The sequence below is a fragment of the Anas platyrhynchos genome, chromosome 6, assembly GCF_047663525.1.
Source record: "Anas platyrhynchos isolate ZD024472 breed Pekin duck chromosome 6, IASCAAS_PekinDuck_T2T, whole genome shotgun sequence".
Taxonomy (NCBI): Eukaryota; Metazoa; Chordata; class Aves; order Anseriformes; family Anatidae; genus Anas; species Anas platyrhynchos.
This window is the reverse complement of record NC_092592.1, coordinates 25588024-25601881: the sequence shown is the minus strand read 5'-3', so window position 1 is coordinate 25601881 and position 13858 is coordinate 25588024. Positions and strand designations below refer to the sequence as shown.

At 35.8% G+C, this 13858-nt stretch overlaps 2 protein-coding genes across 10 annotated transcripts in view; one reads left to right on the top strand and one right to left on the bottom strand.

The window, feature by feature from the left end:
- The window catches only part of BLNK (B cell linker), a 95403-nt gene that overhangs the window by 2257 nt on the left and 79288 nt on the right, over window positions 1-13858 (top strand). For all 3 annotated transcript variants that reach the window (XM_005013625.5, XM_013093985.4, XM_005013626.5), the window contains exon 2: window positions 2608-2670. In XM_005013625.5, the coding sequence (XP_005013682.2) occupies window positions 2608-2670 (63 nt within the window). The remainder of the gene's footprint in view (window positions 1-2607; window positions 2671-13858) is intronic.
- The window catches only part of DNTT (DNA nucleotidylexotransferase), a 180868-nt gene that overhangs the window by 137050 nt on the left and 29960 nt on the right, over window positions 1-13858 (bottom strand). The window lies entirely within an intron of this gene.

Below are 13858 nucleotides of genomic sequence, written 5' to 3'. Positions count from 1 at the left end.
CCATGCAAGTCATACATGGGGGAGGGTAAGGGAAAAAATAAAAATAAATTTAAAAAAAGCAATTTCCTGAGTGCTTGAGCTGAAATTCCAGACTCCAATTTGCAGAAATGGTAAGAGCTGAGTTACAGCCATAGTGGGAGCTCAGAAGCTAAAAATGCCAAATTATTGAATATATTGGTTGTATATGTATACCTACTTTAGATCCTGCATAGCTTTAGTTACACATCCTAAAGCAGCAGATACTGTATGAGTTTTATTTCTCAGGCATCTCAACTCCTCTTGCTAATACAGCTTTCACCTCACAAGGTGGTCTAAGAAAACATAGCAGATTAGTATTTCTGAAGCACTCAAATAAAAGATTCCTGAAGAGCTTGAAGCAACAACAAAAAAAAAAAAAAAAAAGTTTTTTCTGGGTTCAGAGGAAGGTTTAAATACCATTCAGCATAGGTATATAAGATAGCAAATGAGTGCTGAACAGAATATAATAAATTGAACAGCAATTTCCTTAATGTCACATCACCTTTTATACATGTATGCTGTGACTGATGCTGGGACTTCTAGAATAAATAATTAAAGACGATAATGGAAACCTGCTAGGCATATGCATGTACTTACTCTTGTTATCTTGTGTATATGTTATAACTGTGACAACACATATTCCATGTTGCACTCAGTGTTGATCTACCTGGTCTGCCACATTTGTCATGTAGCCTAGTCCCTCTCCTCAGTACTGATTGTAATGCTGTGGAGTCAGCAGTATTTGAAACAGAATGAAACTTTCAGTGGTCATCGCTAAACATCAACAATGAGATGTCTGCTTGCCTAACAAGCTCATAATTGGAAGAAAAAAAAAAAATCAATTTTTCCCCCTCACATGAAAGGTACCTGCGTGATTAATAGCACACAGCAAACCACCATAGAAAAAGGAGCTCATCGGGGTCAATAACTAGAAAAGAGAGCAAATAAATGGAAATAGGTGGGCATTATTATTAATAGAAACTGCGTGCTACCTTGATTTTTGCCTTTCTGCCAACATCTGTGCAAGTGTCATTAAAAAATAGCAATTAACACCTCTACACACACCCAAACACTGTCTGCAACACCCATAGCAATTGCAAACAAAGCACTCTCTAAATGTAGTAAAAAAGGAGAATTTATAAAATCAAGCATATATGTAGAAATATTGGCTTACAGGCCAAACAAAGTCTGAGTATAAAGTCTTCAAATAAAAAGTACATAAAATACATTTTGAAGGTTTTTAAGGATAATCACTTTTATGCATTCTAGAAATAAATAATTACCTTAGAAAATTCCACAGGTATTGCTATGAGAATAATTTATTTTCATTAATGTTCTCTGTTAGCATCTGAGTTGGTCTGTACTGCTACAAGAAATTACATCTATAATATATGAAAGAGTCACCAAGAACTGATAAATGTGTAACAAATTTGACAAATTTTCCCCATGATGCACTGTTTTCCAGTTTCAATACTAAGTTTACAAAAAAAAAAAAAGTTTAAACTACCACTGGCCCAATCCTTTAAAAACCTGGACACAAACTTCTGAACTACAGGGAGATCGTGCATTTAACAGTTTTCCAGAGCACAGTTGTTCTAATCTAAACCAATAAAATGATTAGGTAGTATCTGTATTAAAATACACTTTGTTAATGGAACTGAAACAGACTGAGTTCTTTGACCAAGCATAACAAACACAAAGTCATTTCAAAAGCGGTACATTCTTAAAGAAGAGTTCCTGATATTTTCCTACTTGTTATACATAACTGCAATTTATTTGAAAACCCATACTAAAACATATACTATAGTGACTTGTTAGACTTTTAAGATATCTTAATAAAGGCAATCCAATGTGTTCGCTTTTTTTCGAAATTATTATCTAGTTGCTGTGACAAAGAGATACTATTACTGGACATCCTTGTCTCATTTTGCTTTGTAACCAATGCCAGCTTACTTAGAAAAAAACAAGCAACCATGCTAGAGAAGTAAGATCCTGTTTCTGAACCTGAATTGCTTTCTAGCAATGCCCATCTCCCATGGGAACTGAAGACATCTCACCCAGTCATCTGCTGCTGGTGCATACTGAGAGTTGGTAATAGAGGCGTGTAGCAGGAGAGCTTTCTCCTACACAGCCTTCAGTTCCAAGCAGTTGGAAATGTAACTGTTTCCTGAGGTGACACAGTTAATGAGTTATGCCATGAGCCACCTTTTTGACCTGTTTCTGTTTTTAACCTCCTCTTTTATCCTACAGCAACTAAATTTCCACAATTTATTTCTGTTGGGCTCTTTGTTCTATTTGTTAGATTTTCTGCTTCATAGTTTTACCTTGTCTACTGCATTCATGATTTTTTCAGCCCTTCCTTCTGAAGAAAGGGGTAATACTTAAGAGGCCTTATCTGTTCTTGCATGGAAGTCACTACTTATTTCTAAACATTGGTATTATTCTGCCCAGTATCCTTTTCATGACTATCCATGCCAAACAGTATAAAGATTTCTGCAACCCTAAGTATTTGAGCATGGAAATATTAATCAGCTTCTTTACAAATGTCAAATTTCATACTTGTAATAATTCTGTTATTTCTCACCATAGTTTGGAATGCCTGAATCTGCTGTGCTTGTAGAAAAACTGAGCATGAATGGATCTCATTTCTTGGTAAGTAAATATTTCATAAGGGCTATCAGTCAAACATATTTCAACATAAGTCTTGTATTCCTTTCCTTCTGGTGCCAGGAATTAATCTGACATTTTCATTCCTCAATGTGGCAAGGAACATCTCTTATGAAATATTACTTACGGGTTCTTGTTTTTTTGTGTGTGTTTTTGTGTTGTTTAAATAATATTTATATATATATATATCTTAAATAATGGATTTAAGATATGTTTATATCTTAAATCCATTATTTATGTACAAGCTTTTCCCTAAAACTTACATGACTAAAAGCACTACTAGTACACAATTCTACATGAATTTTACATTCAAAGTTTAGAGATACTGGAAACAATATCTAAAAAATTCTGATAGCTTCTTCTGTTGAACTCTGAAAAAGTTTTTTGCATAAGTGTGTGGTTAAATTGATTTCAACTAATGAGTAGAGAGGAATAGAGTAAGTCCTTGAATTTGGGTGATTCCTCTACTGCTAATTCCATTTGTGTAGCTATCAAAGTAAAAGAACTTTAAGACCTTTATTTAGCTTTATTTTAAAGTTAAATTAATTGTTAGAATTTATTTATTTCCCTGCAGGGAAGTTATCTTTGGTTGGCACTTTGTTACTTAACAAAGCCGTTTCCTGGGTGCACCAGGCATTACATCTGCTGTTTATGTTAACAGAAGCTCCAGACCTGCAAAGTGATTCATTAGACTGCAGTTACTTGTGTGCATGCATGTTTACTTTGTTTAATACTTTATGGTAACAAACTGAAATTGGGTTTTCTAGTAATTAATGGCAGGCTAACAAAGCTGTCCAATACAGGCTGATTCCTGTACCTTTCATAGGTTATAAATTGAATTGCTAAAGATGCTGTACTCAGTCCATTGCTGGCAGAGAGGGACTGAAGTTAAATGTGTTGGCTCCTTATACCTGCTGCAAGTAGCAACAGGCAACAGCAGAAAAGGATTTGAGAAATTTTCAGACAGTAGTGGTAACCTAATAAAACACAAGTGAGAAAAGCAAGAGGAACAATGGATGGCCTTTGGTCATGGTCTGTGATAGAGTTGTGTTTTTTATTTTAAATATGATTAAAAATGAAAGTATTTGCTAGCATGCTGTACAAATTATGCATTCTTCAACAAACCCTTAAACATCATTTTGCATTGCAGAAACCATGGCAAAATGCATGTGATACAACAAGCAATGTTCATTTTTTATGGCATTGTTAAAAAAAAAAGACAGGTCTTGTACTAATGTTCCTAGAGTTTTCATGTGTTCTTTAACTAAATTGTTCAGTAGCATTGTCAGTATGATAAATCTGTAATGTCATGCTTGAAACAGTTAATTATAACAATGCTAAAAAAAAATAAATATGTATTGAATACATAGAGATATCAATAGCAATATTTGAGTAGCTACAAGATGCTGTTCACCTATGTACAAACATGTAAATTAACTTATAGATAATTAAATGAATAGCCTACATTTTTATTCCAAACTCCTAGCCTAGTTACAAGAAAACTAAAATATTCCAGGAATGACAAGTTCCCTCACTGTTGCACAGTGTCTGATTTAGAACAAATCAGACAATCAACTTTAATAGCTTTGCTTATGCTGGAAAAATCATTAAGGTTTGAGAGGTCTGCCTATAAAGAAATGTTCCTATTGTTAGGAACAACTTCTGAGAAAATGCCAGCAGGCTGTGATTCCAGCACCCACTTCTGAGCTAAAATAAATTCAGAGTTTATCTTCTGAGCTGAGATAGGATGTGCCACTCCTATGGGCACCTCAGTGTCAATTGTGGCAGTTGGCAAGACACTCAAGTTCACCCCTCCCAGGCATGGGTATTTGGCCTTACTAATATATAAATGAGTGTCTGGAGTCCATGGTTCTCAAGAATACACACCTGACATTGTTAGCATTAGAATGGTTTTCCTTACCACTTTCATTTCTTTCAAACAGTATGTAAGTGGGTCTCTGCAGCCTCCGGGCAGAGGGGAAGATGCTGTTCAGGCTTTCTCTTACTGTGAACACAGTTGGTAAATTTGTCTGATTGGGCTTAAACTGTACTTGTGTTATTATACGTTTGGAGTCCTGATATTCTCTGACATGTTTGAGCAGCATATGACATTGTAACCAGATGACTGAGGTAGATACTTCCACTTTAACAAAAGATTTTTAGTATGAGCATCTATTCTACACCACTTAAAATGTGATTCCTTAACTGTATCAACTGGTTTGTTTGCAAGCATCTGGAAATGCAGAAATCCAAAATCCTGCATATATTATTGCATCCATATATTACCTTTGGCAAATACCTTAGGTTTTGCACCTTCCAGAATTATTATTCAGTTACAAAGACTATAAGATTTATTTCATTACACACTGCAAAGTCTTAACAGATGCCTAATACAAACCAATATATGGCTAATATTGGATATTGAGCTAAAAGTTAATAGAGAAAACCTGGCTATCTGGCACTGGACAGCAAAGTACACAAAACCAGAAAGCACTTGAGGAAGCCTGGTGCTATCTACTAGACAGGAGTGGGAGGTTTACCCCTGCCATTAATAGCTTATGAAATGCAAACATAAGCTTGCCACTGCATAGAGACACCAAGCACATATGCAGATCTCTTGTGATGTATGTAGAGCATTATTACCCAATAGTAGATGCATATTTAGATCTAGGGCTGGTTTTACTATGAGCTCTGTTAGGTATTACTGAAAATTCCTTCTAGTCTAGCAGATTAAGTAAGCATCTCTCTGTGGTGTCTTCTACATGAGTTGAGTGAACTTTTCCCCCATTTGTTCAGAGAGGGGCACAATTTTCTGTTTTACCTTTGCATGGTCTGAAAAAAAAATATATATATATAAAAAATAAAAAATAAAAAAAGTATTCTACCTTAGATATTGCTGCACAAAACAAGAGTACCTGATAAGGCTGAGGACAATCTGAGCAAAATCAACTAAACACCTAGCAGCAGCCCTTCACAATTCTTCGATCGGCCCTCATTCCTGCCATAAGACTCCTTCAGCCCATCCTAAATCTTCTGCTTCCCTGCTATGACACTGACACTTCAAGCATGTGCAGCACAGGCTTTTTGTACTCATGGGAGATGCCCAAATCCAAGATGCAATGCCTCTCCAGTGAGGATCCCTTGGCAGGCCTTGCTGGAAGGTTCATGTCCTGGAAAACAGCATGTGCTGCTCCCTCGTGACAGGATATAACCACCAGCACATCATACGTGCCTCTAGTTCCTGTGTGGTTTCAGCAAGGCCATCGACCATTTCAACTTTTTTTCTGAAGAAAAAACATTGTCAAAAGTTTGAGAAACATTGCAGAAAATACTTACCCTAAAGCTTACCACATAACTGAAGAACACCTACTAAATTTAACTAAATACAAGGTAAATTGGTCATAACACCTTAAACACCTAAAATCAAAATTTTACCAGTTTCAGAACAGAAATAATCAACATTCATGTGTGTTTTGTTTTTAAGACTTTCTTGCTGTTGAGTGGTTAAAAAGCTCTTTTATAGCAATACCACTTTGTTTTAGAAATATACTGATTACCACTTATCTTCTATATGAAAAAATTACATGCATTCTATAAAAATTTAGAGTTAATAGGTCTTCCTTTACTCTTGTGTAGAATTAATAGCTCTTCCTTTACTCTTCTGTAGAATCTAAAAATACAAAAGATGGTAGATTAGATCTAAAGTATACTGTACAGTTTCATTTTCCTTTTTTATCTATCTTACTTACTTACAATAGCTATTCAATATGCAGGTCACATCTAAATGATGCTAATCTCGTCCCGATGTGCAAATCGGCATTTAGCCACAGCTGCATTGCACAAAGCATATTACATTCTCTCTTGCTTTTTAATGCCTGATTTTGCTACACTGTACTCTGCTTTTCTGGTCTGTCAGAGTAGGTTACTTGTTTGATTTTTTTTTTTTTTAAATACGGTTTTGAAATTCCAGTGACAGATTGAAAAGTACATAAAAACAGTGAGTTTTGAGTTGAACTTCAGAACTTAAAAAGGAAGATTTTATTATATGGTTTGTATATAGAAATTTCTGAAGAGTCTCAAACATAGCACAATGGTCAGACACTGATCCTAAAGATCTGTCATATATCTTTCCTCTTTATTGCTGTTTCTAAATGTGTGCTGAATTGCACTGCTAGAATATGGGTACCTTGGAGAAAAACAATGCTATTTTCTTCACCAATACACTACTGGTTTGATTGGGTAATACTTAAGGAAAAGAGCCTGTATCTTCCTGTGGGAGACTCATGCCTCCCTACCAGTACAAAACACTGCCAGATCTTGCCAGGTTGAACTTACTGAGGCTGTACTTTGACATCCAGTTTTGTCCAGAACTGCTCTTGAGGAAAAAGCAACTATTGTCTCACTTGGATGCTCCCTCCTCTCCCTGCAGTGCAGAAACAGGGGACAAGAAAGGTCAGGAACTGAACCCGCTTTTGCTGCCACAGCAAGCAGACCTGCAGCTCCTCTGCTGGTATGTGAATCCTGCAGGCTCCCACAAGACCTAAGCCACTTCCCCAGTTTCAGCTGAGAGAGAATTTCCTAATACCAGGATTGACATGTTAGTACTATAGGGTGGGGGCAGGAGGAAGAACAGATTACATTTGATTTTAGCTGCTTGGATAGCCGTCAGGAAAACACTAACTAGCATCAGATTCTGTTCAATGGGATCTGACATCCAGCCCTGGATATTTAATTTTAGAAATAAAGCTTGGACTATGAGCTCCTTGAAGAAAACAATGTTTACTGGCATCCTACATAAACAACAGAAACAAGATACTTGATAATTACTCCTTTATAACCTAATGCTGCTGCAAAAGGGTCAAGAAACTCTTGCAGTGTTTTCCCTGCATATCAAGCAAGTATAAAGAGTCTTCATATAGGTGAGGTCCAGAGAAACACAAAGTTGCAGGTACTGGTCATTAATGCTCTCCTGACAGCTAAATATCACAATTCCATTGCCACTGTTGTTTAATGGCATACGGCTCATCTCAGAGAGCCATAAAAAAGCTTTCTTAAACAAACACACAAAAAACTTCAATACTAACATTTTGGGGTTCCCAAGTTTTTTTGAGTGAGTAGAAGTGACCTTAGAAATCTTTGTCCTGCCTTCAGCATGCACACAAGCTCCCCACAGCAAAATAAACCATTCACCACAGAAAACTGATGTTACAAAAATATGTATTTTCAGCTCCAAACATGATTTGGCCATGCAATCACATTAAGCCCATTGCAGTTTTGCACAATTTCTATTCCTCTAACATTTCTTTCTCCTATTTCCATTTACCTACCCATCTGATACATTGTTCCTCTCCTTTTCCCAACACGCTGCCAGGGCTGAGCCCGTCTCCTCTTTTACACAGACTTCCCTTGGGTGCTTTCCTCCTTTTCTTCAGAGTAGGCTCCTATTCACGGAAGGAAATTGGATCCTGGTGCCATTTCTCAATGATTTGCAGTCCTAGGGGCTTTCCTCATTGCCATTCTTCTCAGCTGTACAGGTTCTCCATCAGAGACAGCTAAGTTGGCTCAGATAGGAGAAGTGTTCTTTCAGAACCACCTTCCTTTACAGGTATTTCTACAGGCTCTGGGCTCACCTGGTTGATGATGAGCTTAGAAGTTAATAGGAGCCAGGCACCTTAAGAGCTTGAACATTTCTGTGCAAAAACAAGCAAACTTGGCATCTCTCCCTATAAGCAAGTGCTTTACCGGCTTCAAAAACACTGTTAAACTAAAGCTGTTTAAAATTACTCAGGGTAGATAGAAACTGAAAATAGTTTGTCCTCAGGGGAAATGGATAGGAAGCATTAAAATGGATGGCCAAAAATGTAGCAGAGAGCAGAGAAGTGCAATCTTTGCCCCTTACTGGATCTTGCAGATGGCAGCAGCAGGGTTACCAGTGTAGGGACGGTTAGCACCAGCTTTGTAGATCACTTATTTGACATCCTCACTGTCAAGTAAGGAGGGGGTGGGCTCTGCTTTTTGCTGTTTCTAACCAAATAGGAAATAGTTTCTAAAAGCAGAGTCACAGGTTCTTACATTATTTAAAGATGAGGAAATTGATAGGAACATATCATAGAATGGAGTCAAATGTAAAAAAAAAAAAAAAAAAAAAAAAAAAAAGAAGCAAAGTGACCTTAAAGCGATCTTAAAACCACATCTAAAAGGAAGACATTTTACAGCCTAGTGCATCTGCTGGCATCCTGTTAAGCAGTAATGTACAAGGGCAATACTTATTCATCTTCTTTCAACAAAGCACTAAGCATCTGTAAACTAAAAGCAAAAAATACAAATCTATCTTTATTCTTCGAAAATGGAAGCAAAAGAATGATGTAGATAGGTTACAGAATGTAGATATAATTTCTGAGATCTATGACACTGAAGTTCAGCAACACTATCTCCGACATACGAACACAAGTTACTTTAGCTATCCATTTATTAACTTAAAAATACATTAAGTTAATATTAGTAAACACTCAAAAGAAAATATCAGTCTAAGGCCCAGAGACAACAAACATAATTATCACCAGATTACATGAGTACTAGATTAGAAACTGAGACTTTATCCAATCATTTACTTTCCTGCTAAGCTTTTCCAAATATTTCAAAAGCAATTGAATAAAACCATCTAAAGCTATGAATTAGCAATGCAATCCTATAGTAAAAAACCCTGAGCCAGTACGTTGAAGGACTGCTCCCTTAGTTTTTTCTGTGACACAAACACATTTCTATTCATATTCCAAATACTGCTGCCAGGAGTGATTTGAGCATAAATTTGTTTGTTTTATGCAGTAGCTGAGAATGATGGGAAGTGCTTGTCTGCTTTCCAGTCTTTATGATCTGGCACACAATAATCCAATCAAATTTTAAATGTCAAATTATTCATAATTGCATTAAATATGGATTAAAGGAATATATTTTGATGCAGAAGTCTTTGTTCTTAAAGTTTCCTGATAATTTTAAACATTATTAAAAATATCATTCAAGTTTTGTGGATAAGAAGTTAGAGAAAATTTTAAGCTATTTTGTCATAGTTTCCAACACTGATTTTATAAGCCTTGAGCTTAAAAACAGAAGAACTCCAGTCTCAATTTTTCCAGTTTTGAACTTCCTCCTCTTTCTTCTTTATACAAATATCCCAGTTATATAAATGAACCCCTTCAGAGACCATCTTAGGAAATTGTCGTTAGAAAAAAATTGTGACTTGAAGAATCTTCATCTTGAGTGCTTTTGTACTCCCTCCTTCCTGAAAACTTGGAGTTTTTACAATGCATGCAAGCTGGGACTTTATAACACTAGTGTCTGAAATCATTAGTCATTTTAAAAAATCTAGCCAGAAACTATAATCACTCTCCCATTGTTAAATACCAGCTGCTAAGCATTTCAGAAATCTTCTGCTACAGTCCCTTAAAATGTCACAATTTAGTTCCTCCTCTACTTTCCTATTAACAGTTTCCTGTACAAGTCTATAAATTCTTAATCCCCTACTCTTTATTTTATTCTTGAAGAAGCAGATGAACGTGGGAACCCAATACTTCAATGACAAGTTCTTTTTATCTTTATTATCTGTACAAGTTTCTGATCTTGAAAAAAATATCGGTAGGTAAATGTACAATGTAAGTTACATAAAGATTAATTAATGAATTAATTAGATTAGATTTTCAGTGAGCAAATTCCACAGAAAGTCAGCAAATTAAGTCAAGCAGAAAAGACAACAGGTCTTCTCTCAATATATACTTTTGTTATTAACTGTCCTTAAGCACAACATTACACAGATTTTTCATTACATATTGATGCTGCATTTTTAGCAATGCACGATTACTGAACTAGGCAGTTATATCTAGTTTTGTGCCCGTTTACATGAACATCACTCAGGACACAGCAGTTGGAAAGCATTGGCTGATTGTGGCTCACAGAAACACCTGAGGAAGTTGCACTTTATGCTTCTCTACTATGAAGACATATGAAGTACTCAGAATTTCCCAAAGATATAGATTTAGGTAAGACCAGTTATAGAATAGGTACTCAAGGCTTCTGGCAGAGAGTGGTAGAAAATAAAGCTCAGGAATAAAGGTCTTGCAGGAAAACTTGGCATTTAAAAGTTAAAAAACAGGTTTTTACAGAATGAGAAAAACCTGAACTAACTTGCAATAGCATTTCCTTTGGTAAATATTGTTTCCTATCAAACCAAAATGAGTGAAAGATAATAGAATTTAAAAAACCACTATTGCTCATACAGTGCATCCACAGTAGCTAGGTGTAAAAGCCATTTTATCAACAATACAACCTATTCTGGTTCTGTGAAAGGGTGTGTTAGATCAAAAACTGCAGAAGCAAGAGAACTGAAAGCAAGATGAAAATAAGCCTGTAGGTCACCGAGGTGTCCACAGGAAGGAAAAGCCTAAGCCCAATTGATTTTGCTGCTCTTATATCTGTATGAAATCTCCCATATGTCTTTAATACAGTTATGAAAACTGTAAAGAGCTTACGTTAATTTTTTGGTCCAAATACTTTTGATAAAAAAATCCCCAAGAAAGCGTTAATAAATTGGAAAATTTACTTTTTCAATGTAATTTTGGAATGGCTCGAGAGCTCTCCTAGTTTTCCTAATATTTCATTAAGAATAAAAGAAAAATAAAAACTGAATATCTAGTAATCATGCGATGAAGAACAGCAGTGAGAACATTAGGTTATGCACATATGGGTTTTGCTGACCAGACTAAACTCATAACTCTGTGGTTCTTTAGCAGCATAAAAGTGAGAAGAAATTGAGCAACAGTCAAAGTAGAAGCAACCAGGAGATCCCTAGGCACTTGCACTGATTTAGCTTTAACTCTTTTGTTGGAATGGGGGACCACAGTGTGCTTAGCCCGGAAGAAACTAGTGGAAGAAAATGTTCCTGGGAAAATACTTTCTTCTGTAATAAAGACTAAAACCAGCATGCAAAGGCCCCAAATATTGTCACGCTACTTGCGCTGATGGGGGATACTCATGCCGAAGTGAGGTAAAGAATTTCCAAAAAGATACATTTTGAGCTCCTATTCCTCCTGAATGACAGCAGAACTAAGATGATCTGCTATATCCTTGAAGATCTGGCTATAAGGATCTAAAGAGGAATAAATAAATAAATAAATTAAAAGGCAACTTTAATTTCCCAAAAGATACAAGAGCAGAGCAAAGTATATTTTAGTTGAAATACTTGCCTAATCTGTCTGGATACTGTCTGCTGCTACAAATTTACTAATGCAAAGTGAGACAAAACTAGAGACAAAAGTAGTTATTCCCAACTAGACATTCATGTGGTTGTAACAGGAGAAGGATTATGCCAGCACCATTCTGATGGTAACTTTCTCACAGATACGCTTGTAGCCTAGGAGCGAGATGTATCCCTTAATAATCTGAGCACATTGCGTTAATGCTGACTGTGTTTTTATGGCTGAATTAAAGGACCTAACACAGCTAAAATGAAAAACTAAAAAGTCTCAATGCAAATTTACAGAAACAAGAAACAGACAAAGACCAAGCTGCCAAGTTCTGCCTTATTAAAATGAAGCCATCCTGTTTTCTTTTACACGATGCCCTCTGCTCTGAATAACTATGATGTTAGGAAGAAGAAAAAAATACTGTAAATATAAAGTATGTCTGTGGAATTTGCTCACTGAACATCTAATCTAATTTAGTAAATATAGTAACCAATATTTTTTGATATAATACTGTCTTTAAAATCATCAGGAAGAGATGTCTTGCACAGCCTGTCACTTACCAAAATACTATTACAAACAACAGAAGCTTGAAGCTATTCCTAGAATGGCTCAGCGGACACGTTAAAATATTTATCAGTCTTTCCATATCTAACAGCTCACAGAATTTGCTAACATCAAATAAACACACTAATACAATTGCAAAGGCCTTTCACTAGTGTCTTTTCCCTGTGCCAATTCTATGCGTAAGCACAGACTTTAGTATTAGGGAACCTGGCCTGAAGTTCTGTTTGCATTGTTGAAAAACCATATCACATGCTTGTGCTCAGAAAGATGCACTGGAAAGAATTAGAATTCCCTCAGTACCCACAAAACTGATGCTTAGAGGAATAAGAATTTCAATCATTTCATTTATTTTAGGCCTCTGGAATACTGAAGGGTAAAATCTATGCAAAATTCATATTATTTTGGCAAATGCAGAAACACAGTATTTGAATTCATACTAAAAAAAACGTACGCAGAAAATTCTAACTGAAGGTATTTTAAACTGTTAGTAAATATCCATGAAGCTTGCTGCAGAATGCTTTTGTTTCTGTGCTTTTCTTCCTATTTTCTTCACAGTTCCTGTGTGGTTGGGCTTTCTGGCTTATCAGTGCAACTATTTTTCCCCTTGAATGCAATCTACATTTTTAAAAGGTGTCATTCATTGTCCGTGGCCATTGCAACATAGCTCTTGTAAAGTGTAAGATTGATAGCTGTTAAAAGTACTCAGAGCCTCATAAAAGCCCTGGATTTATTTCTCATGGCATGGCCATGATAAAAGAATAGGTACTTGACTTTCCATTACACTTACTTAAAAGTCTTGGTATAGTAAACATCAGCATAATATAAACAGCGAATGTGCTTAACCACCTGAATGTATGAGAGGATAGCAATAAATAAGTATATTGATAGTTGTTGTTTTTTTTTCGGTTTGTTTGTTTTGTTTTTTTAATATTTATTAGATTACAAATGCATATTTGATATTTTTAGCAGAAAATATATTCCACTCCCTCAGTACTGCACAAGGAATATTGTTGACATTTGTCCCAAACACTTAGTTTCCTATGAAGGGGGAAAAAGCAACACTTGATTTGTGCATTACATTGTCTGACTAGTATATAAAAAGCAGATTAGAGAAGTATCTACACGTGTCAGCATTATATTGTGAGTGGAGGAGACTATTCACTACTTTTCAAAATAAATAAATAAAAATCAAAAACCCAGCCACTTACTTCAAACCCAGCCACTTACTTCAATGCTTTTGACTCAGGTGGTACACAGAGCATTTGAAAAGCATCTGTGGAAACAGCATTGAATTTCAAAGAGGCAATAGGAAGAAAAGCAAATAAAATCTTGAACATATCATCCCCAAAACCTTGGGTCATACTTGATGGCAG